We start from the raw sequence: 24,690 nt of genomic DNA, 5'->3' as shown, positions 1-24,690 counted from the left end.
TGAGTAAATATTCGTTTTTCTTAACCGTAAAAGGATAATAATAATCAAAATTATTTTTTTTATTAGATATTCCAAAAATTTGAATAACATTTCATTCACGTCACAATGTCAGCCAGCAGCACGGCTGTGACAGTTCTCACTCCAAACGGAAGAAGACAGACGGTCAAAGTGTCAGCGAACACACCTCTATTCCAGGTGCTCGAAGATGTTTGCAGAAAGCATGGATTCAATGCCGACGATCACGGTTTGAAGTTTCAGAGGAACGTTTTGGACCTGACGCTACAGTGGAGGTTTGCCAGTCTGCCCAACAACGCTAGTCTGGAGATGGTCGCGAGCGCCAGGAGGAGGCAGACTCCCGGCGATAGCCAGGAGGTGCGCGTCGCCCTCCAGATGGAGAGCGGCTCGCGACTGCAGGGCTCCTTCTCCTGCGGACAGAACCTCTGGGACCTGCTCGCAAACTTCCTGGTGCAGTGTGGACCGGGAGCCACTCCGGTCTGTGTTTACATGGGAGACGAGGTGAGAGGTGAGGAGGCTTTAAAAACAACCACTTTGAAGTCTCTGGGACTAACGGGAGGCAGTGCCGTCATCAGGTTCTCAGTCAAAAAGAACAACAAAGGCCCAGTGGAGGAGGAGAAGGAGGGCGATGTCATGGAAACTGCTACACCAGCCATGCCTGTAGCCCAAGAAACCCCACCCACCCTTGATCCCTTGCACCCTGGCTGCGAGGCACACGTGCCAATCAAACTTCCCCATCCTGACAGGCCAGTGGAGAGCCTGCCAGACCCAAGGTCCGCCCCAACTGCTGCCACCGACACTCTTTATGTTAAACAACAGGGCGTGAAACCCAGACCCCAGAATGCCGTGTGGCCTAAGGCCCCTCCCACACGGGTAGAGGATGTAGAGCAAGCTGCGGGGCCGTTGGGACTCGACTCCACTGACCAACCCGCCTCCTCCTCCTCCTCTGCAGCTCTGGCACCTCCCACCCCCCCTGTTGTCCCCTTCTCTGGTGGAGGTCAACGTCTGGGGGGAGGGGGAGCACCACGGCCATCCTCCTCGTCACTATCGTTATCATCATCTTCGGTCTCGTCTCTGTCCGCCCTGGGTAATTCTTTTGGGGGTACCGAAGCCAGGGCAGGCCAGACGGAGGAGTTTGGGGAGCCGGTGGAGAGGCGACCCCTGGTCTACCACCAGGACTCTTGGGTTCACCACCCCCACGACGACCACGGCGACAACAACCGCCACCAGGACCTGCCCGACGACTTCTTTGAAGTGACGGCGGACGACGTGCGCAAGCGCTTCGCCCAGCTGAAGAGCGAGAGGCGAGGGCTGGAGGAAGCTCCTCTGATGACGAAGACCCAAAGAGAAGCCCGGATGAGGGAGAAGATGGAACGGTATCCCAGAGCGGTCGTGAGGGTGCAGTTCCCGGACAGGCACGTTCTGCAGGGCTTCTTCGGACCTCTGGAAACGGTCGCCGCCCTGAGGTGCTTTGTGAAGGGTCACCTGGAGGACCCTCGGCTGTGTTTTCATCTGTTCACCGTTCCGCCTAAAACTATCCTGGACGAATTGTCAGCCACGCTGTACCAGGCAAACCTGTTCCCCGGTGCGCTGGTTTACTTTGGCACCGAGGTTAAAAGCGATTGTTACTTACAGAGTGCTGCTGTAGAAGCCCAGGTCTCTGCCCTGCAAGCCAACGAGTCCATTGCCAGCTGTGTACCCAGGTGTTCAGCACCCACCCACCTCTCCACCCTGGTCCGTGATAATCCAAGCCTCCCTCCTACATCATACGTCCCCATGGAAACCAGTGGTCCCATACAGGACGATGTAAACTCCCCCTCCGCACGCAACCAGGAGCCCAGACCTAGCAGGTCTTATGCTGGCAAGGGACCAAAATGGCTGAAACTACCAGGTAAGAAATAAGATAGACCTTTATTGGTCAGTTAATCACCTGATTGCTGCTCAGATGGACATGATGAGAGAGAGAGAGAGAGAGAGAGAGAGACGGGACCTCCACTACATGTAGTATATTGTATAAATATATATATTGTTGTATATATTGTGTTGTAAATTAAACTTTTTTTTTTTAGAGGGAAAGCTTTCCAATTAAAACTTGTCGCTTTGTGCCGAGTTTCGAGCTTGTGGATCTTCTACTTTGATTCTTTCGTGTGCCGCTGTAGTATGATCGAGTAGGGCGTTCATTTACGAAAAAACACAAAAGGTAGAATATGGAGATGGAGGTTTCTGCCTGACAGCAACAATATCATTGGTCCTCACTAATGCTCATTATAATATGGCACCATTTTTGTCTATTCACTCTGTGTCTCAGAGGAGAGCTGTGGACAATTCAGAAACCCCCCTACCAGCGACATCATCGATGGGGAATCCAAGCTAATAGAAACTGCAGGCTTTCTATTCGTGGAACGTTAGCTTACTATAATGGAAGCCATTGTTCTCGCGTTAATAAAACAAAATAAGAACATTTTAAAACCCTGCCTAACAATGATGTCACTGGTAGGCGGGTTTCTGAAGTATCCACGGCTCTCCTATGAGACACAGACCGAGTAGAAAGAAATTCTACCATTAGCGTTAGTGAGAACCGATTATATGAATATGGATGAAGTTGTCCTTTAATGTGTCTTTTCAGACAATTGCATTGTTTGAATGAATAAATACATACAAATTCTTATCATTCAAATATTTGGCAGCCCCTCTGTAGTAACTCTGAGGACCCCCTAGGGGTCCCAGACCCACTGTTGAAGACCATACGGCAATACAAGGAAGCTCCGCTGGATTTGAGGCTAAATAGGGAGTCATTATCAGCGTGCAGTTCTAATTAATGGCCCAGCAGATGTTGCTATTTCCCCTCCTTCTGGCTGCAGAAGCATTTTTACTCCATTCTAGTGAACAAGGTTTTGGCCGGACTTTTATCATGATATGCGTTTAGTAAATTATGGTCTGTTTAATCTTGAAAGTTATGATAAAGTAAGGTAGAGTGGACTTCTATTAGCTGCGGTTTCGGGTTACTTTTCTGGACCGGAAGTTCCAAGATGGTTCCAAGATTGAATTTGCCGAAAAAGTTGCTTCAAAGCGGGTCTGTAGAAACCAATGGGTCATGTGACAGTTCCCTTCGTCTATGTTGAAGACCCGTGCTTCAGAGACTGCATAGTGCTGCTCTTCTACCCAACTTCTACAGTCCCACATCAAGCCTCCACTTCATGATGGCCCCGACATCAATTTGACAAGAACACCCGAAACAAAGAGATAGAGTAATTACAAGAACAAAAACAATAGCCTACAGCAGTGGTTCTCAAACTTTTTCATGTCAAGGACCCCCAAATTGACACTTATTAGCCCGTGGACCCCCATTTGAAAAGATATGCCAGGGACCCCCATAAGAGAAGATTTTTTTTACGGCTCTAGCAGTGATTCTCAACCATTTTAATTTCAAGGACCCCCAGTTTAACATGCATTTAGGCTACGGACCCCCATTTAATGGCATTTATACCTCTGGGACCCCAATTTATATTGTAAAATCAATGTTAATTTAACTCTGAGAGTGTACAAATGGAACCAAATGGACCCGTTAGGGTCCATTTGGTTCCATTTGTACACTCTCAGAGTTACAGACCCATAAGGGTCCATTTGGTTCCTATCCATCATTTAGCTGGGGACCCCCTGGAACCCCCTCAAGGACCCCAGGGGGTCCCCGGACCCCACTTTTAGAACCAATGGCCTACAGCGTGTCATGATGAGATGTGTTGTGAGCTTGTAGAGCAGCTATATTCGCTATGTTGGAAATTAAATGATTAATTTATAATGTATTTTTGCCCTGGTAAGTTTGGGTCCCGGGAAGACACCAAATGTATGGGTCTGGAGCTGAAAATGTTTGGGATTCACATTGGTGGATCTGTTAACTGGGGTGATTTCATCCAGGTGTTTTTTTTATCGATTCAACTCACTAGGCTGTTTATTGAAATATTGTTATTTCTGTCTTAGCAGCAGTGGCTAATTCTGTGTTCAAGTCCCCCAGAAAGCCCCCAGTCAGCTATCAGTCTCAAAGAAACAATTATGCAACGTTTTTTTTTCATGCTTGTTTTTTAGTTCTTTCACTCGCACCATAGTGTGTTTCGTCTCTGTGTGTATATCTATTTAACAAACTCACACACTCAGAGATCTCTGACTGCCATTTGCTCCAAATCCAATTCCCCCACAATACTACCCTCCTTGTGCCCATATAACTCTCATTTGCCAATGTCTTGTTTTAGATGTGGGGCTACTTAGAAAAAAGTCCCAAGGCATGTCTCAATCTGACATTGTTTTTGGATCAAACCTCCTCTAGTCCCCTTTTTTCCAAGAGAGAGAATGAATATCCTTTGCCCGGCGTGGTCAGAGTGCCAGTGATTGTACCACACACAGATGGCCCAAAGTGGTGCCATACATCCCCAGCTGCTTTGAGCGGTTGGCAGGGATGGCCATTACCCAGACTAGTGCCAGCTACAATAACAAGCAGCACATCAGCATCTGTGGCTGGATGTTGTTGGATCGCTCTAGAGCAGGGGTTCTCAAACTTTTTCGTGCCAAGGAGCCCCAAATTGATATATATATATATATGTGGTCGCAGACCCCCACCTGTAAATATCTTGTGTCAGGGACCCCCAGAAGCAAAGATTTGTGTTTAAAAATGGTCGCCTTTTCGAGAATTAAAAAAAAAAAAGATGTGCAGACATTTTCAAGATTTTTCAAAAATAGCCGATATACAAGCTCGTAGCGCTATGAGCTTGTAGATCTGCTATTTATTGAATAGCCAATAAATAATATAAAATATGGATAAAGGGGTTAAAATGATTGTGACTCTTTATTAACTAATTTTGCTGGGGACCCCTGGTATCCCCCCCAAGGACCCTGGGGGTACCCGGACCCCACTTTGAGAACCAATGCTCTAGAGCAGGGATCTTCAAGGTTTTTTCAGGCCAAGGACCTCTTAGCTGAGAGAGAGATGAAGCAGGGACCCCTACTACATATTTTAAAAACTTTTTCATAGATTTCATAGCTTCATAGACTTGTTTGACAACACTGTCGACAACGTTTTTGTTGGGTTTGTTGACTTATCTTTTCATTATTGGATTCATGTTAATGTGTATTTTCAGACATTTAACCACCTAAACTCTCAATACTTATCGTAAACTTGACCGTTGGCTCTGTACTTGGTCTACTCTTTTTTCCCTCTGCACCAAACCTCTTTGCCGAAACTAGCTGATCTACAAGCACTGTAGATCTGTTATTTTTGGCTAAGTTCTCCTCAGAATAGGGATGCTAGGGTTCAAGGTTAACGTAAAAAAAAAATCACACCCAGTGTGAAGTGGGTGGTGTGTGGTCATCACAACATGACTCACTTGAAAAAACATAAATGTTTTTTTTAAGTCCATACTGCTATTCATAGGGCTGCACATGTGTCATGTGTTTCGCTAGCCAATCACAGTCCTGAATTTGCAAAGTCAGCCAATCACATTACAGCTAGTGGTGATGACACTAGCTGTAATGTGATTGGCTGACTTTGCAAAAGTATAGATTTGCATTGACTGTGGAAGGGTTAGCGTTGTAGACTGCGTTGTAGACTATTGGCCAATCACGGTGCAGGATTGGTCAGTGTCCAAACCTCACTTATAGGGTTACACCGCCCCAAAAATCCTATCACACAAAGATTTGGCGGCCCCCCTGTAACTCTGAGGGTCCCGGACCCCCTGTTGTGGACCCCCTGTTGAAGACCCCTGCTCTAGAGCAGTGATTCTTAAACATCTTGTCAAGGATCTTCTCATTGATATGTATTTGCCCCCCCCCATTTGAAAATATTTCGCGCCAGGGACCGCCCAGCCTTTTTTTCTCCAGAAAACAACACATCTACAAGCTCACAGCGCATCACATCGCAACGCCTGAGCTTGTAGATCAGCTAGCCAAAAACAATACAAAGGGTTTAAACTGTTCCTCATTTTGCTGGGGACCCCCTGGAATCCCCTCAAGGACCCCTGGATGGTCTCCAGAGCCCACTTTGAGAGCCACTGGTCGAAGTGGCATGATTCATACCTGGCTGGCTCTCCCTGGTCTGGCATGATGTGGAGCTGAATCTCCCTCAGGGCCATCATTTCGGGTTCCAGGGGATGGCATGTTGCCCCTCGCACCTGGCATGGCGTGTATGGATGCAGGCAGCTTTTTGAGAGAGACATTGGGACCGGGAACGCATCTGTGTCATTTTAAGATTTCTTTGGCTATTCAGAAATAGCAGATATACAAGCTCATAACGCAGCAACGAGTGCAAATCTTTTAATATAAGTATGTTTTAAAGCAAAACAAATATTAACTCCGATCTGTGCGTCTGGGGGTCCCTTGAACAAAATGTTTTGAGATGTGGGTCAGCTAGATATGTATTTGGCCTCGGACCCCCATCTCAAAATGTTTTGTTCCAGGGACCCCCAGAAGCAAAGATTTGAGTTACAAATGTTACAAAAACATTTGCATACATTTTCAAGATTTTTCAAAAATATCAGTTCTGCAAGCTCATAGCTAGTATATCTGCTATTTTTGAATAGCCAAAGAAATCTAAAATGACACAGATGCGTTCCCGGATTGAATGAGTTAATTTGAGCCTTTTTTGAGAAGTGATTTATGAATGTGAAAGCCCCAGATGTAATCACACTGTCAAGATTGGTTGAAAAATAAACCTCTGTTGTTTGGAAGTATAAACTAGCACAGTGGTTGGGGGTGGGGGTGGGGGGGGGGGGGGGGGGGGGGTTGGGGGTTGGGGGTTGGCTCATCAGTGGCAGACAAAGTACTCAACCTCAGTCAACTACAAGTAAAAGTTGCTTTAAAAAAACTCCTCAAGCATCCAAAAATACATTTTCCTTGTAATATCAATGCATTCTTGCTTTATTCGCATTTTGTCATGTCGTTGTCGGGCAGAAACCTCTTATGTCCATATTCTAACTTGTTTTTTTTTGTAAATGAACGCCCTACTCGATCATATTACTTGCAATCGTCACACAAAACTATCAAAAGTAGCAGATCCACAAGCTCGAAACACGGCGCTATTTTAGAATTTTGAATCCTGAAAAGTAACAGTTTTGGGCATATGAGGTTTTACACCTGACAGAGACTCATATATATATATATATATATATATATATATATATATATATATATATATATATATATATATATATATATATATATATATATATATATAAAGAAAAGGGGGAAAAGTTAAAATAACAGGCATTCCGTCGTGACAACCTCTTGTTTTTTGAAACCCATAAACTAACACATGATTTGGGGGGGGGGGGGGGGGGGGGGGGGGTGGTATAGAAGCCTGTGCCTGTGGTATGTCACCAGACTACCTCCTCTGTGTGTGGGGGCTCATATGACCCATGTCTAGGAGCTTAACCCCACCTCTTGGGGGTCACTCCTCACAATGCTCACCTCACGTCCCCTCTCTCTCCTGTGTGTGTGTGTGTGTGTGTGTGTGTGTGTGTGTGTGTTTGAGAGAGAGAGTCTGGTGGTCTCCTATATAGCAGTGTGTTTCAACACAACCCCATCCCCACCATCGCTGCACACATCTCTTGTTTCCTCTTAACTGCTTCCAGGAGGGGGGTTGGTTGGGGTGGTGCATGCAGTGTTTGTCATACAGTTGGTAATGATTTAAAGAAAGCCCAGGGCCCTAACCTACCCCCCCCCCCCCCCCCCCATCCTCTCTTATTCTCACACTGCTCCCACTACCCTATCGTCTTTCTTCTCCTGCGTGTTTGGCTTTCAGTGCGTGGCCACGTCAGAAAGGTCGGCGAGAGAGAGGTGCTTTCACACCGGACGCCATAAAAATAACATTTTGAATTTGGTGGCGGCCTGAAGCATGATGGTAAAACAGACAGATAATGATCTCCCTCTCTCTCTCTCCCTCTCTCTGTCTCTAGTCCAGGGGAAGACCCGTAAACCAGTGGTTCTCAAACTTTTTCATGTCTACAAGGACCCTGAAAATGTTATGTATTTGGCTGCAGGACCCCCCATCATCTCAAACATATTTTGTGCCAGGGGGACTTCCAGAAGCAAAGATTTGAGTTATGAAATGTTTGCTTTAAAAAATAGATAGAAAAAAGATTTTCAAGATTTTTCAAAACATAGCAGATCTACAAGCTCATAGTGTGGCACGAAGTGACGTGCTATGAGCTTGTAGAACGTATAACATAATGGTTAAAGTGGTTAAAATGATTTGTGAAACTAATTTTGCTTGGGGACCCCCAGCAAAACCTGAAAGTCTCTGCAAATGTTTTGTTTTTATTTCTTCTACGAATGGTTTGCAGGAAAAGTAAAAAAAATAACAAAATGTGATATTTACATGCGACCTATACATACAGTAAGGGTCCTATATAAAAAATGTTCTAGTCCATTCACATGTGTTGCATCATATAGCACCTTAGCAAATCCACACACATCAACAACAAACTACTTGTCTTGAGCTTGTAGATCTTCTATTTTTGAAAAATCATGAACATTTGTGCAAATCTTTGAATATATGTTTTTAAAGCAAACATTTTTCAACTCAAATCTTTGCTTCTTGGGGGGTCCCTGGAACAAAACATTTTGAGCTGGGGGTCCGCGGCCAAATACATATCTAAATTTGTTTTCTAAATCCTAACATTATGTTGCTCTGTGGGTGGTGCTCCAACTTTTTCCATGTCAAGGACCCCCAAAATTATATGTATTTGGCCGCAGACCCCCATCTCAAAAATATTTTGTTCCAGGGACCCCCCAGAAGCAAATATTGGAGTTAAAAATGTTCACCTTAAAAATATATATGTTCAAAGATTTGCACAATTGTCAAGATTAAAAAAAAAAAATAGATCTACAAGCTCATAGCACAGCACAGAGCTTATTTTATCTGCTATTTTTGAATAGCCAAAGACATCTTAAAATGACACAGATGCTTGCTTGTCTTAGCGCGAGAGAGAGATAATTATCTGTCTCCAGTTAGCACACGCTGTGGTCACTTGTTTTACACTTATCATGCTCTTTTGTGACAGATGCTATGCAGATCTATGTTGGTTGCTTGGTCACTAGATTTATTATTTTGCTGGACCACAAATGTTAAGAAAGAATGTTATTTAGATAGCATGTTGTTTGGACAGACGCTAGGGATTGATGTTCACCTGGCCTCCTAGAGATTCTTTTGAGACACTACACTGTTTATTTGCACTCTACTAATGGGACCATTGACCCTTTTGTTGGTTTACTAGGGTTCACGCTTAACCCTGCTTACTCTGATTTCGCACTTTGTTATTCGCTCTGAATAAATAAGAGCGTCTGCTTAAACGCCTAAATTGTGCTTGTAAACTGCTCAACAAACACACTGGTGATGATGGCTGATGTTGCCACGACCACATCCACAGAATGGCAGTTTGAGTGGAGCGACACGATTCCCGCAATTCAAGCGAACATTCCACAAGCTCACAACAACGCGTCGCAAGATCAGCAATTTTCGACGAACAGATTTGGTACTGTATAGAGGGGGGAACAGGAGGGTTCCCAAGTATAGATCCCTGGGGGACCCCACTCAACAAAGTATTAAGGTTTTAACTGATTAAATGTGTTGCATTTTACAGGTCAGTATATTATGCTTGACTTTGACTTCATTTTGACCCCTTTATTGATAATAAACATAATCGTCTCTGTCGGGTGGAAACCCCACATGTCACAACACGGTTACTTTTCAGGATAACATTTTTAAAAACGGCAAAATTAGCAGATCTACAAGCTCAAAACGTGTCACTTGGCGCTGCGTTTTGAGCTTGCAGATCTGCTACCTTTAATACTTTTGTGTGATGCTGTAGTGTGATCAAGTGGGGCGCTGATTTTTGAAAAAACACAAAAGGTTAAAATATGGAGAGGTTTCTACCCGACAACAATGATATGTAAAATACATACACTGTCTCGCCACGATCAAAACTCAAAAGGATAAAACGCAAAAAAAAAAGAAGCCAGCAGCTTATTTCCATTGCGGAAATTATGCCACAATTCATATGTATATGCAAATGATGTCTTGTGATGTGTTGTATGTATGCATTAGCAAAGTCCACGCACCCAATTGTGCAAAAAGTGTCCTTTTGCATGTCAATCCAAGCACCCATAGGTGCAAAGAAATGACTTTTGCCACTGTTGGATTCCATTCATCATCCTGTTTGTTTATTTTCTCTCTTGTCCTTAAATAATCCATCTTTGCCTCAATGTCACTTCACTTCCCTTTTTATCCCATGTTCTTCACTCTCTTCTTTTAACCTTTTGAAACTGTGTGTTTCTAATTTCAGAACATACATTAATTAGGTCGGGACTGTTACAATAGATGAGGTTTAACATGTCTGCCGCTCCGACATCGTTTTTTATTTGAGCTGTGAATATGTGAACACGCTGTATAATCATAAACACTTGATGAAGACCATGTCATGTTAGCCCAACTAAAATTGCACAATCCGCAACAATCACACACACACACACGCACACACGCACACACGCTCACACACACTATAAAGCATGCCCATGTGGTTCCAGTCTTGGGCCCTGTGAGCCACATGATATACTTCCTGTCTCAAAAGGAAAGCTGGGCTGTAAACGTGCCTCATTAGTCCGCTGACCTGTTTTCCCTTACACCCCTCACCCCCCGCCCCTCTCTCTCTTTTCTCTCTCATGTCTCCGCAACTCACTCTCACACACTGTCTGTCTCTAACTCTGTCTCTCTCTCCAATTCTCTCTAACTTTATCTGTCTCTCTCTCCAACTCCCTCTTACTCTCTCCTCCCCTCTCTCTCTCCTTCTCTGTACCTCCTGCTCTCTCTCCTCTCTCTCTTTCTCCCCCCTCTCTCCCGCTGTCTCTCTCTCTCTCTCACTCCCGCTCTCTGTCTGTCTCTCTCTCTTTCTCTCTCTCACTGGGTAATGTTGTCAGTATGTTGGTGTTAATCAGACTCAGGATTGAACTGAACAGTGTTGTCTGTCTCTCTGTCTCTCTCTGTCTCTCTCTCTCTCTCTCTCTCTCTCTCTCTCTCTCTCTCTCTCTCTCTCTCTCTCTCTCTCTCTCTCTCTCTCTCTCTCTCTCTCTCTCTCTCTCTCTCTAACAGGAGGAGCTCCCCCCAGGTTGTCAGCAGCGCAGCAGCAGCCAATCAGCAGCCAGCCCCCCAGAAGCAGCCTCTGCCAGCAACAGTCCCCTGTGCAGAGGACCTGTTTGATGAATTCTGACACACCGCTCTTCTTCCTTTAATCCTCTATCGTCACCCTTCTTATGCTCTGTACTGTATACTCAGTGTCGCGTACCGAAAATAGCAGATTTACAAGCTCACAACGTGTCGCGCTGCGACGCATTGTGAGCTTGTAAGTTGGTTATTTCCGGTGCACGCCGTAAATCAGCCGCTACCCTTCTTAACTTGAGTTTCATTTCACTGTTCGCCCAATCTGGGAAGTGGGAACCTAATTGGTAAAATAAAGGGGGGAAAATACTTTAGGTTTCCTTTATTTTTGCCTCTGGGGCCACCATCTGCTTTGACTCCTCCCCTTTCTTTGTCCACTTCCTCCTTTCCTTCCTTCTGTGTTTACTCCTACTAACAACAACACTACATGTTTAGGGCAGTGGTGCTGACATATTCTGCTGTTAGCAGAATCTGTCTTGAGAGATTGCTGTATACTCAGTCACACACCGGTATCACGCACCAAAAATTGCCAATTTACAAGCTCACAACGTGTCACAGTGCAACATGCACAAATCATCCGTTACCCTTCTTAACTTGAGTTTCGTTTCACTGTTCGCCAATCCCCTACAGAGAGCAATCAGTCATACTGTAGGACATTTGTGGACAGTTAAAGTGCCATCATTATTTTGTTATTGACTTGGGTTCAGTGCGAGAGTTGACGTACAGAGTAGCTATGGATCATGAGTTTTAGTAGATTTAATTTAGATAGATAATTTATAGATGATAAAATACACAAAAAAAACATTTGAAATATAAGACACTAAGTAATGATTATCTTTCATATTCATGTTTTAAATGTAGTTCCAGTGTATTTTATAGTGATGTTTTATTTGAATGTGTGGGGGTTACTGATAAAAGATATCCAATATTTTAGAGGGTTTACAGGTAGCTCATGTACTATGTTGTCATGAAAATAAAAGAGGACTTGTAAATGTGTCTTTTGCTGCTACGTCAATTTACCATAGGCATTTGGCAGATGCTCTCATATCCAGACAGGGTGACTTATAAGTGTGGTATCAGTACATTATATGAACCCTGTTCAACAAACGACTGGGTAAATAGTCACACAATTGCACTAAGAGTGCATAGAGGAAGCAGTGCTTCAAGCACCACGGTAAACATGAAACCTAGCATCTGTCTAAACAGCACGCTATCTGCATAACATTCTCAACAACTGTAATCAGGCGAGACAAATCTAAATAACAAAAACATGTGAACAAGACAAAGTGCTGCATTTCTAAGCCCCGCTTGTTCAGCAGCCTTGTGAATTTACTGACTTGCTGGATAGTCACACACACACAGCCTACACACACACACACACACACACACACACACACACACACACACACACACGTGTGTGTGTGTAGGCTGTGTTTGAAGAGGGAGAGACCAGCTAAGAAAGACAATATACAGTATACTGCAATATTGTGTGTGTGTGTGTGTGTGTGTGTGTGTGAGAGAAAGAGAAGCACTCTCCCTCAGAGCGATATGAGTGTATGCCCAGAGAGAGAGAGAGATAATGCCCAGAGAGAGGGACATGGAGAGGGAGAGCGAGCTCTAGAGAGAGAGGGGGGAGAGAGAGAGAGAGAGGGAGGAGGGGGAGAGAGAGCAGGTCCCTCCTCTTCCTAATGACGGATAGCAGTGGGTGTGATGGATTTGAACTTGCAGCCGGGGCTGCAGAACAGAGTGAAGAGGAGAGAGTTGTGAGCAGGAGGGGAATCTGAGAGAAGGGAACAGAACCAACAACCTTCTGACTGGACCTGACAGACACCTCTACACCTCTCTATAGGACTCTGTGGACTTCATTTATTCTGGACTTATAAGACCTGCAAGGTATTGTTGAGAATGACATCATTGATTTCTCCCTCTAGTCTAGTATAATGACTGTTTATGACAAAAGCTCTCTCTCTCTGTGTCTCTGTCTCTGCCTCTCTGCTTCTCTCTCTCTCTCTCTGTCTCTCTGCCTCTCTCTCTGTCTGTGTGTCTGTCTCTCGCTCTCACTCTCTCTGTCTATCTGTGTGTCTCTGTCTGTCTGTCTGCCTATTTCTCTGTGTCAATTTCTCTCTCTCTCTCTCTCTCCCTCCCGTTCTGTCTCCCTCCCTCTCTCTCTCTCCCTCTCTTTCTGTCTGTGTGTGTGTGTGTGCGTGTGTTGTGTTTTGTGTGTCTCTCCCTCTCTCTCTCTCTGTGTGTGTGTGTGTGTGTGTGTGTGTGTGTGTGTGTGTGTGTGTGTGTGTGTGTGTGTGTGTGTGTGTGTGGGGGGGGGGGGGGGGGGGTGTCTCTCCCTCTCTCTCTCTCTCTCTCTCCCTCTCTGTGTGTGTGTGTGTGTGTGTGTGTGTGTGTGTCTCTCTCTCTCTCTGTCAGCGGTTGTTACACATTAATGTTGTTTGGCAAATTGAAACGTTGCAATCATGTAAAAACAGGTATTTGTGGTCTAAAAGATACATGTATACATGGAAAATACTCATTTTCTTTACATGAGTAAAAGTATCAATAATGCAAGTATCAATAAATGCAATATAGAAATACTCTGTTACAAGCAGCCTACACATCCTCTATTCAAAATTGACTTGAGTGAAAGTACAAAAGTATTGGCATCAAAATATACTTAAACATACCAAAAGTAAAACTACTCATTATGCAGAAGGTCCCATTTCACAAGTTTTCAAATGTATAAAATGTTTTTAAAAAATCATTTGAAAATAGTAGATCTACAAGCTCACAATGCATGGCATTGCAACCACTAGTGTGCTTGTAGATGGCTATTTTCAAATAGCCTAAGAAATCAAAATCTACAAAGTAACTATAAAGTTTTTAAATAATTGTAGTGGAGGGAAAAGTACAATATTTCCCTCGTGGAGTAGCATTAAGTATTGAAAATTGGACATACTTTAGTAAAGTAAAAGTACCTCAAAATTGTAATTCAGTACAGTACTTGAGTATGTACTTAGTTACTTTCCACCACTGCATGTGGTTGATGCTGTTCGGTCGGTGACCGTTTTCGTTTCGTGAAGCTTGTTGGTGTGATTGGATGGTAGGCTATGGTTTGATTTTCTTCTCGAAAATATAGCCGATCTACACGCTCACAAAGTGCTACCTCGGGATGCTGTTACGAGCTTGTAGATCGACTATATTTTTCGGCACGACGTGACACCGTCGGAACTATAAATAGGATACAAGAACTTAAGAATAATGCGCTTCTTTATGAGCCTATACAACGTGACTCTCACAACGCATTAACGTTGTCCTTCCTATAGGCTGTATTGAAGTTATTCATATTTTGTCTAAGTTTGATCATTTGATTTGTCATTAAATACAGCATATACTTTGGTGATTAGTCATTAAACAAAGTGGATATGTTGGTGCTGATTGATTGATTGATTGATCAATCAATGAATGAGTCATTAAATAAAGTTGATATGATTGTGCTTTCCAGATTGCGTTGGGATGAATGTCTTCATCAGACACCTGCTGTGGGTGGTGTGTGTTGTGTGTCTGTGCACGACCTCAGCTCAACCATGTAAGTCCTCTTCTACATCTCATCTAGAACTGTCTGTCTCATATATGTTGCTCATAATTGATTATTAGAAGTTTAACGTACTATACATATTCAGTGGTGGAAAAAGTACTCAAATGTTTTACTCAAGTAAAAGTATCAATACTGCAATCTGCAATAGACATACTCTACTCTTACAAGTAAGTCTGGAGTTAAAAAATTGCTTGAGTAAAATTACAAAACTATTGGTATAAAAATGTACTTGGACTCATGCAGAATGTCCCATTTCACAGGTTTTCAAATGTATACAAATATTTTGAAAATAGCAGATCTACAAGCTCACAATTGTGAGCTTTCAGCTCTGCTATTCTCAAATGGCCATGTATTTAGGGTTGAAGTGGTTAATGTATGTTTTGTAATAATAATCAAAATCTATAAAGTAACTATAGCAACTAAAGCTGTCAAATAATTGTGGAGTAAAAGTGCAATATTTGCCAGGTCAACAAATGAACCTGTCATCTGTCTAAATAGCATGCTATTTAAATTACAATATTGTTGACCTGGCAAATATGCTCATAGCATAATTGCCTAACTCCTTTCTGGTGAAATTGACATTTTTGCCTAGCTCTACTCTCCTAACATTGCTGCATCATTGTGCCTTATTGCATATGTCCTAAGCCAATCAGAATGCTTATTACATACCAAAAATGACTTAGTCAGAAAATGTTTTTTTTTTGTAACAAGCATTCTGATAGACTGAGAACATAAGGCAGGATGAATCAGCAGTGTTAGGAGAGTAGAGTTAGGCAGATGTAAATAAAGGCAGACAAACGCATTGTCTTAGAAAAAAAAATCACTTTCTGCCTAAGTCATCTAGGTGACTTAGGCAAAACGTTTTTTTTTGTTTTGTCTCTCCTGAAAACCTTACAAATATGAGTTTGTCAATCATGCTATGAGGCTAACGATATGATAAATGATGCGACAGAGTAGCCTACAGCATGAACTCTTGGTTTGCTGTTTTTCAGCAGCGTCACAGAACCATGGCGCCGTGGAGAGGAGCTGGTCGGCCAGTGGCTCGCTGGCCGGTAGCGTGAAGCTGCCCTGTCACTTCTCCATCTTCAGTGCCGACGCACCGTACATCCAGATCCAGAGTCCTGGCAGTGCCACCCCCACCACCCAGCCTCTGCACCCCTCCAGTGGCACCACCCCGTGGCACACCCAGAGCCCCGAGGACCAGCTGAGGATCAAGTGGACGCGGCTGGAGGGCGACGCGGAGCAGACGGTGCTGGTGTCCCAGGGAGGGGTGGTCAAGGTGGGGGCGGGGTACTTGGGCCGGGTGTCCGTCCCCGGCCACCCGCAGGCGGCAGGGGACGCGTCGCTGCTGCTCGTCAGTCTGAGGGCCAGCGACGCCGGGTTCTACCGCTGTGAGGTCATGCACGGCATGGAGGACACCCAGGGCGCGGTCAGCCTCAATGTCAGTGGTGAGTGAAAACACACACGCACGCGCACGCACGCACAGTTGGACGTAGTTTTTAGGTTAGGTTTAGGCATAGTTTTTGTGAGGTTAGGGTTATGGTTATGGTTAGGTTTAGGCATAGTTTTTGTGAGGTTAAAGGTTAGGGTTTAGGCGCCACCTGGGCGCCACAAGGAAGAGGGAGTCCCTTGTAAGTAAGCTTTCCCGAGCCATGTGGCCCATAGGGCAGGAGCCTATAGGGTTCTATTTTCGCCGGTGCCTTACCCGTTGGCATTACCCGCTACCTGTGAATTACGCACAAGGGAGCTGGCACTGTCCCTAAAGCGGTGATTGGTTTTATTATTGTAACGCCCAAACCACACCTATGCATAATGTAACGGGTAGCGCAGGTGTTTTAGGGATAAGGCTGGTGTCCGAAGATAGCAACTTTTGCATGGGAACGCCCCTTGCGCAATGCTAAATCCCCAAATAGTGGATTTAGGATCTTCAAACGAAAATAGAGCCCTATATCTGCCGTTTCTGCGGCGTGAGGCAGCTTGATATACAAGTACATACCCTGGACATGACGCTAGTATGTCACAGGGACTTATACGCCCAATCCAACCCTTGATGCAGAGTGCCTAGCAGGTAGGCATTGGGTCCTATGTTATAGTCTTTAGTATGACCCGACCAGGCCAGTGGTTCTCAAACTTTTTCATGTCAAGGACCCCCAAATTGACACTTATTAGCCCGCGGACCCCCATTTGAAAAGATATGCCAGGGACCCCCCCATAAGAGACGATTTTTACGGCTCTAGCAGTGATTCTCAACCATTTTAATTTCAAGGACCCCCAGTTTGACATGCATTAGGCTACGGACCCCCATTTAATGGCATTTATTTCTCTGGGACCCCAATTTATATTGTAAAATCAATGTTAATTTAACTCTGAGAGTCTGAGAGTCCATTTAACTCACGGGTCCATTTGGTTCCATTTGGACATAAGGGTCCATTTGGTTCCTATCCATCATTTAGCTGGGGACCCCCTGGAACCCCCTCAAGTACCCCTGGGGGTCCCCGGACCCCACTTTGAGAACCAATGGACCAGGCGATTGAACCCCGACCTCTCAATCTCAATGTGGACACTCTTAATCACAAGGCCACTGAGCTGGTGCATTGGTTCCCTGACCGGGAAACGAACCCACTGTGGTGTGTGTCCAGGGTTTTAATGGCCAACATCTCCTCGCTCTCCTCCGTGGACGCAGAGGAGTGAGTGAGAATCTACCTTATCTATCTTTGTGACCCAAACCTAATCTGGCATCATGTTGTTTCCTAAAAGCTGCAATCAGTAACTTTTATTATGGATCTGAACCCTGACCTCCCACGTGAGAGATCCAAATTTCTACTGACAAACCTTTTTATGTGAAGAACCCCCAAAACGATATGTATTTGGCTGCGGCCTGCGGACCCCCATCTCAAACGACTAAAACTATGACAAAAATGTTGACTAAATCAACTGTAGATTTAGTCGACTATAATCTTATGATATTTAATCGACTAAAACTAGAGAAAAACGAAAACATTTCAGATGACTAAAATACGACTTAAACTAAATGGAATTTTATTCAAAAGACGTCTAAAACTAGGCTAAAACTAAAACTAAATTTGCTGTCATAATCAACACTGGTAGGGTGCAATTCACCATGCAGAATATGAGCCAACCGCCCAGCCAAAGCCTGCATGGTCCCAGACATAACTGGTAGAGTTTCCACATTACGTTGTGAACAGCAGGCTTTGTTCAGTAGATCCCAGATAAAGACGGTGCTATGAGTGACAAACAACCATCCATTTAACAGGCCTAGTTGTCTATTCACATCAGCCTCCAACTCTGACAGGATATTTCCCACAGAGATGAGATGTAATCTTCCAACATCGCAGTCGAAAATAAAACGATGTAATTGCACAAGACGACAGCTACACACTATAGTCTTGGGATGACAACTAAAGTGCTCGACGGCCTTGTTTTTCCTGTATATTGTAACTTCTCCCCCGAGGAAGTAGGACTCCTTTGTATGACTTTGGATGATTCAGTTTCCATCTGGAATGGAACTTTTACAGTAATCTATTGTAATTATGAATTATTGTGGATGAAAGAGACTTTTGTGTCATTGAATTATGTTACTGTGAGATGAGTCTCTAACTGAACCATGATGAGAAGAACAGTTTTGATGTCATTTGACGTCACGCAGCATCCCTGGGCAACTATTGAGTCCTGCCCACATTATTTGTCATTTGACTGCACATTGTCATTCCCTTGGTCCCCACGCTCCCCTGTCGCTTATTCACTTTTCAACATTCCCGGTAGTCTCTGCTACTCCTGTGTCACATGACTGACAGACAATGTAAGCCAGACGTGCGTTCCCCAACTCGTTGGGGAAGAGAGTGACCCGCCTGTAAAAAAACATCAAACAAGGCCAGACCCACCATCAGAAACTATAGCCCCATGTGAGGCTCGCACCAGAGCCTTCTATTGGAGAGTTACGTCAACTAGGGGGCAGAAACAGCGCCGGTCACGTGGTTCATGTAAACTCGAAATAGTGACAACCGCTCATAGACTCCAGTGCATTCCGTAAACTTCCGGTTCAGGGCTTTGTCACTATTCGCCAATAGAAGGCTCTGTATAGGACTGGCCCGATGAAGTGAACGGGGGTGATGCAACTCTCCTTATATGGCCCTGGCTCGCACGAGTGAGGCGCTAGGTGAGCGAGTGCCGACTGCCGGGCTGTGCGATGACTAAGACGAGGCATTTTATGCTTGGTTTGCGCGCGGGCACCGCCAAAATACATTTATTGTAGACTAAATCAACTGTAGATTTTGTTGACTAAAATCGTATGACATTTATAGTCAACTAGACTAAAACTAAAACATTTCAGATGACTAAAGTATGACTAAAACTAAATGGAATTCTATTCAAAAAGACTAAATGACCAACACTAATTAAAAATGTTGTAATGTGTGTTATGTATTACTTGTGGTTCCTCTCTCTAAGGTGTGGTGTTCCACTATCGCACCGAAGACCGCTACTCGGTGGACTTCCCCGGGGCTGTGGAGGCGTGTGTGTCCGCAGGCGCCACTATCGCCACGCCAGAACAACTGACCGCTGCCTACGAGGATGGCTTTGACCAGTGTGACGCAGGCTGGCTGGCTGACCAGTCTGTCAGGTGTGTGTGTGTGTGTGTGTGTGTGTGTGTGTGTGTGTGTGTGTGTGTGTGTGTGTGTGTGTGTGTGTGTGTGTGTGTGTGTGTGTGTGTGTGTGTGTGTGTGTGTGTGTGTGTGTGTGTGTGTGCATGTGCGTATGGTCGCTGTCCAAAGCCGTTACTTTTCAGAAATTGGAAATATGTCGCAATGGATCCAATGTAGTTATTACTTGGTCACAAGTAATGTTAATACATTTCATTGGTTAAATATAAAAGCCACAGACACACAAACTATTTTTGGTATGTTGAAAGAAATGTAAAAAGAATGTTTCAGACGTTTACAAGATAACGAAAGTAGCAGATCTATAAGCTCACAATGCATCACATTGTGTGTAGATCAGCTAATACGTGTGTGCCAATACATATTGAAATACCATAATCGCTGCCGGGTGGAAACCTTGAGGCTTGTTTGTCCAAAACCGTTCCTGTTTTATTATTCAGTCAGGAACACTCACGTCAAAGTAGATTTAACCATTTATTGCAGCAAATGGAATACAGTTAAGCTTGGCGTTAAAGGCTCCGCTCTTGGAGATATTCCCTGAATTTTGTCCAAGCAGCATGCTAAGCAAAATCAGGAAATGTTAAGCAAAACTTCCATAGGGATACAATATCAAACAATAAGCAATACATTGACTTATATAATATCACAAGTATTTGAGCCTATGCCAGACTCTGATCAAAGGTGGAGGCTGTGGTGGAGGAGGCAGCTAAGCAGCAGTGAAGCAGGCAGCAAGACAAGCAGAGACCTAGTGAATGCAAAGCTGTATTTAAAGGAACCTCTTTGTTAAGGCGTGAGCTCTGATTGGAGTATGAATGTGTAATCACCAGCAGAGCTGTGAATGGGGAATAGGAGGCTGATGTTCACGTCAGCTGACTGACAGCCGATTACAGCTGACGCGTGCAAGACTTCCGTGTCCTGCATGAACTAACGCTATGCTTCATTTAATTTATTTAAAAAAATGAAAATATCAGATCTACAAGTTCACAACGCGCCGTTGTGCGTCACATTTTGAACTTGTAGATCGGTCACGTGTGTGTGTGTGTGTGTGTGTGTGTGTGTGTGTGTGTGTGTGTGTGTGTGTGTGTGTGTGTGTGTGTGTGTGTGTGTGTGTGAGTGTGAAACTGTGAGTGTGTGTGAAACTGTGAATGTGTGTGTGAATGGATGAATGTATCAATGCACATTGTAAAGCTCTTTGGATAAAGGCGCTATACAAATACTCCATTTACCATTGAGCACCTCTTTCCTTTTTTCTTTTAGATACCCAATCACGAAGCCCCGCCCTGGTTGCTCGGGCGATAAGAAGGGCAGGCCAGGAGTGCGAACATATGGCCCTCGCGACCTGACAGAGAAATATGACGTGTATTGTTATGTAGACAAACTGAACGGTGAGTCAATCAACACAACGAATACATGATTTAAAAGTATGTGATATTTTCTTGTTAAAATAAGTGGTAAATAGCTCTGAATTCACATAGTAATCATGGCTATAGAGTGTTTGTTCACAGTAACAGGGGTCTTCTCATCCCATCTGTCCAGCTTTTTAGTAAACAGAAAATACATTTTCGGGTTAGTAGGGATAACAATTTCATCCAACTCATACGGGATATTGGATAAGTAAGTGAAATGTATTCTTTGTAATGAATATCAATTTACGCTACCAGTCTCACTTTATACGATGATGGCAGCATTCAGCCTGATTTATAAATAGCTGTCGCAATTCATGCGTGCAACACACTGTTGGGCTTGTAGATCTGCTAGCAATTAAGCATTACAAAGTGACATGGCCCACACGGTTTGAGGATTTACGGCCTCTTGGCAGCAGTGACGGCCCAACATGCGCACACTGTCAACATACCAGTAGGCTAAACACGACGACAAAACAGATGTTGGAGCTTGTGTTGTTAAGCAATGACATTTACGTATGAGGAGAGAATGACATGTATACCAGGGGGCTTCAACAGGGGTCCGGGACCCCTAAGGCATTGGTTCTCAAAGTGGGGTCCGGGGACCCCCAGGGGTACTTGAGGGAGTTCCAGGGTGTCCCCAGCTAAATGATAGATTAGGAACCAAATTGACCCTTATGGGTCTGTAACTCAGAGAGTGTACAATTGCAACCAAATGGACCCTAGGTTCCATTTGTACACTCTCAGAGTTACATTTGATTTTACGATAAATTGGGGTCCCAGAGATAGAAATGCCATTAAATGGGGGTCTGTAGCCTCTAATGCATGTCAAAACTTGGGGTCCTTGAAATTAAAATGGTTGAGAATCACTGCTAGAGCTGTAAAAATCTTCTCGTATGGGGGGTCCCTGGCATATCTTTTTAAATGGGGGTCCGTGGGCTAATAAGTGTCAATTTGGGGGTCCTTGACATGAAAAAGTTTGAGAACCACTGCCCTAGGGGGTCCTCAGAGTTACTACAGGGGGGCCGCCAAATCTTTGCGTGATATGGATTGTTTCGGCAAAGAGTTTTGGTGTAGAGGGGGGAAAAAGAGCAGATCAAGTACAGAGCCAACGGTCAAGTTGACTAAGTATTGAGGGTTTCAGTGGTTAAAAGTCTGAAATAAACAAAAAACATTAATTCAATTCAAGCTGTCTATGAAATCTACGAAAAGGTTTAATCTGCAACACAATTTCATACTGTATGAATGAGTTGGACATTAAGGTTGGACATGATGCGTTGTAGCAGGGTAGTTCTCTGCTTAGACCAGTTAATTCTCAAATCTTTTCCGTGCCAAGGACCCCCAAAATACATGTATATTTGGCGGACCCCCATTTGTAAATGTTTTGTGCCGCAGGGAGATTCGTTTTGAAAAAAAATCTAAAGTATTCAAACATTTTCAAACATTTTCGAGATTTTTAAAATTTTAGCACTGCGTCTATTTTGGAATAGCCAACATATAAATGGACAAAGTGGTTAAGTGATTGTGATGCCATGTTAACTACTCTTGCAGAGTGTAAAATGAAACACCCTTACGGGTCCATTCGGTTTAATTTTACACTCTCAAGAGTTCAAGGTCTACAAGGGTCCATTTAGTTGCCAACTCTCCATCATTTAGCTGGGGACCACCTGGAACCCCCCCAAGGACCACTGGTGCTCCCCGGACCACTGGTTGAGAACCACTGGCTTAGACGATGTGCATCTTTGATCAATCTTTTCATATTAGTCAGACTTCACTTGTGGCCATTACGGCAACACTATTCTTCATTCCTGAAGGTCCTTCCTCCTCTAGGGGTGTTTGTTTAATGTGTGACGTGACCCTTTCCCCTTCCTTCCCTAAAGTAAATATTTGACATGATTTCACACGCTTTACCATCGCTGCCTGAGGGAAGAGTTTCTTGTACTCGAAACAAGTTGCTGAGTAGGCTGTAAGATATTTTAAGCCAATTGTTTGTCTGAACAAAAATCTGTTTGAAGGCATTTCAACTAATGCCTACTCCTCAGGAACCCTATAGAACTCTACACTTTTTTGTGTTTTGCTTACTATTTCTATGCACAAAAAAGGGTTTTCAAAGAAGTACTGCTTAACTCCCAAATGGTGTGAACTGCAGACTTGCAAAGAAAATAATTCCAAGGCACTCCGTCTTTGATGAAAGAATATATAGGATTTATTTTGAGCAAGGCAACTAATTATGACCGACGTGTATCGACCTAGAAGGTCTTCACCAGGGTCTGTCTCTGTCTCGGTCTTGAGACAGACCCTGATGAAGACCTTCTAGGTCTGCAAGTCTGCAGTCCACACCATTTGGGAGTTTAGCAGTACTTTGTTGAAAACCCTTTTTTGTTCATATGTTCCTACTAGGGCTGGGACTCGATTAAAAAAATTAATCTAATTAATTAGAGGCTTTGTAATTAATTAATCTAAATTAATCGCATGTTTAATCGCATATCAATATTTGACCCGAGAAGCAATTTCTTTTCAGTTAAAACAGATTTTGGTATATGAGTGAATCAATGAGTGAATACATAAGTTTAAGCAACAAAAAATTGTTCTGCACACAACCGTGTTTTTATCCACGCTTCCATCAGAGAGTTTTTTAAATCTAAATTTCCCATCCACTGGGCCAAGCAAAGCAGTCTGATCGGCTTCTTGTCCCATTGCGTGCACTGGGGTGTGTTGGCTGTTGGTTGGTGCACTGGTATGATCGGTACACCTGAAACTCGCCCATGAGAAAGGTTCTGTGGTGCATAAACTAAGTGCGATTAAAATGCGATTAATTTTTTTAATCGCGTTAATTTTATGTAATTAATGAATCTAAATTAATCAGTTAAAGTCCCAGCCCTAGTTCCTACCTGTATCACCAAAGAGCACCTATCTATCAGAGCCACTGACTGATCCCTGCAGCGCTTCTTTTTTTCTCTTTTTATACTATTTCTATGCATTTGATGTATTACCTTGTGTTTATCTTGCTTACTGTTAGTCGCTCTGGATTAATAGCGTCTGCTCAATGCCTAAATTGTAAATTGTACAATTATGTAAAAATGTAATGTATGACTCTGCCCCCCCCTTCCCTCCCTAAAGGTGAGGTGTTCTACTTTCCCTCCCGGGACAAGCTGACTCTGGAGGAGTCCAGACAGGAGTGTGAGAAGCACGAGGCGGTGCTGGCCTCGCCGGGACACCTGTTCGCGGCCTGGAGAGCGGGTCTGAACCGCTGCGACTACGGCTGGCTGTCGGACGGCAGCGTGCGCTACCCCATCTCCGTGTCCCGGCCCCAGTGCGGCGGGGGCCTGCTGGGGGTCCGCACGCTCTACCGAAACGAGAACCAGACTGGCTACCCCGACCCCACAGAGAGATACGTGGCTGTCTGCTTCAAGGGTAAGAGTGTGTGTGTGTGTGTGTGTGTGTGTGTGTGTGTGCGTGTGGAAAAAAAGTCCATTCCATTATGCCAGGTTCTTCCAACGCATCCCGGTCGGCTTGTAAAACTGTTGATCAAATATAAATAGGTTTTCTGTACTGAATTGTCTATGTATCGCCTCAAATGTTTCCAAAAACATTCTTTAGTGTAGCTGTTTGGCTGTAAATAAATGACATTGTATTTGTTTACACATTGAATGGCCGCCATGTTGGATACGTGGCGGTAAAAACCCAAACACCGTGGATTGATATGATCCAGGTGCACAGGTCCATAGCAGCGGTTTGTACTTCCAACGTTCCACCATCAAGGAATAAACAGACCGCTGAATGTTGTGATTGACCAATCAGAATGGACCAATC

The 24,690-nt window shown here is 44.0% G+C and overlaps 3 protein-coding genes across 3 annotated transcripts in view; all 3 read left to right on the top strand.

Moving 5' to 3' along the window:
* The window catches only part of LOC311038389 (DNA repair protein XRCC4-like), a 30,735-nt gene extending 30,487 nt beyond the window's left edge, over positions 1–248 (top strand). Inside the window, exon 9 of the mRNA XM_084047888.1 lies at positions 113–248. The gene's annotated coding sequence lies outside the window, so the exon portion shown is untranslated. The remainder of the gene's footprint in view (positions 1–112) is intronic.
* LOC311038387 (tether containing UBX domain for GLUT4-like) lies at positions 3–12,189 on the top strand. The gene is made up of 2 exons (XM_084047885.1): positions 3–1,906; positions 11,147–12,189. Exons 1-2 carry the CDS (start codon positions 106–108, stop codon positions 11,284–11,286), a joined length of 1,941 nt encoding a protein of 646 aa, XP_083904011.1. The 5' UTR covers positions 3–105; the 3' UTR covers positions 11,287–12,189.
* Positions 12,190–12,965: 776 nt separating this feature from the next.
* vcanb (versican b) overlaps positions 12,966–24,690 on the top strand; it is a 40,333-nt gene continuing 28,608 nt past the window's right edge. The window contains 6 exon segments of the mRNA XM_084047883.1: positions 12,966–13,105; positions 14,706–14,789; positions 15,791–16,246; positions 19,266–19,437; positions 20,732–20,859; positions 23,998–24,291. Coding sequence (XP_083904009.1) covers positions 14,717–14,789; positions 15,791–16,246; positions 19,266–19,437; positions 20,732–20,859; positions 23,998–24,291 — 1,123 coding nt within the window. The 5' untranslated portion in view covers positions 12,966–13,105; positions 14,706–14,716.

This window comes from Gymnoscopelus microlampas (assembly GCF_963454915.1).
Source record: "Gymnoscopelus microlampas genome assembly, chromosome: 21".
NCBI lineage: Eukaryota > Metazoa > Chordata > Actinopteri > Myctophiformes > Myctophidae > Gymnoscopelus > Gymnoscopelus microlampas.
Note: the sequence above shows the minus strand (reverse complement) of the source record. Positions and strands in the feature narration are given on the sequence as shown.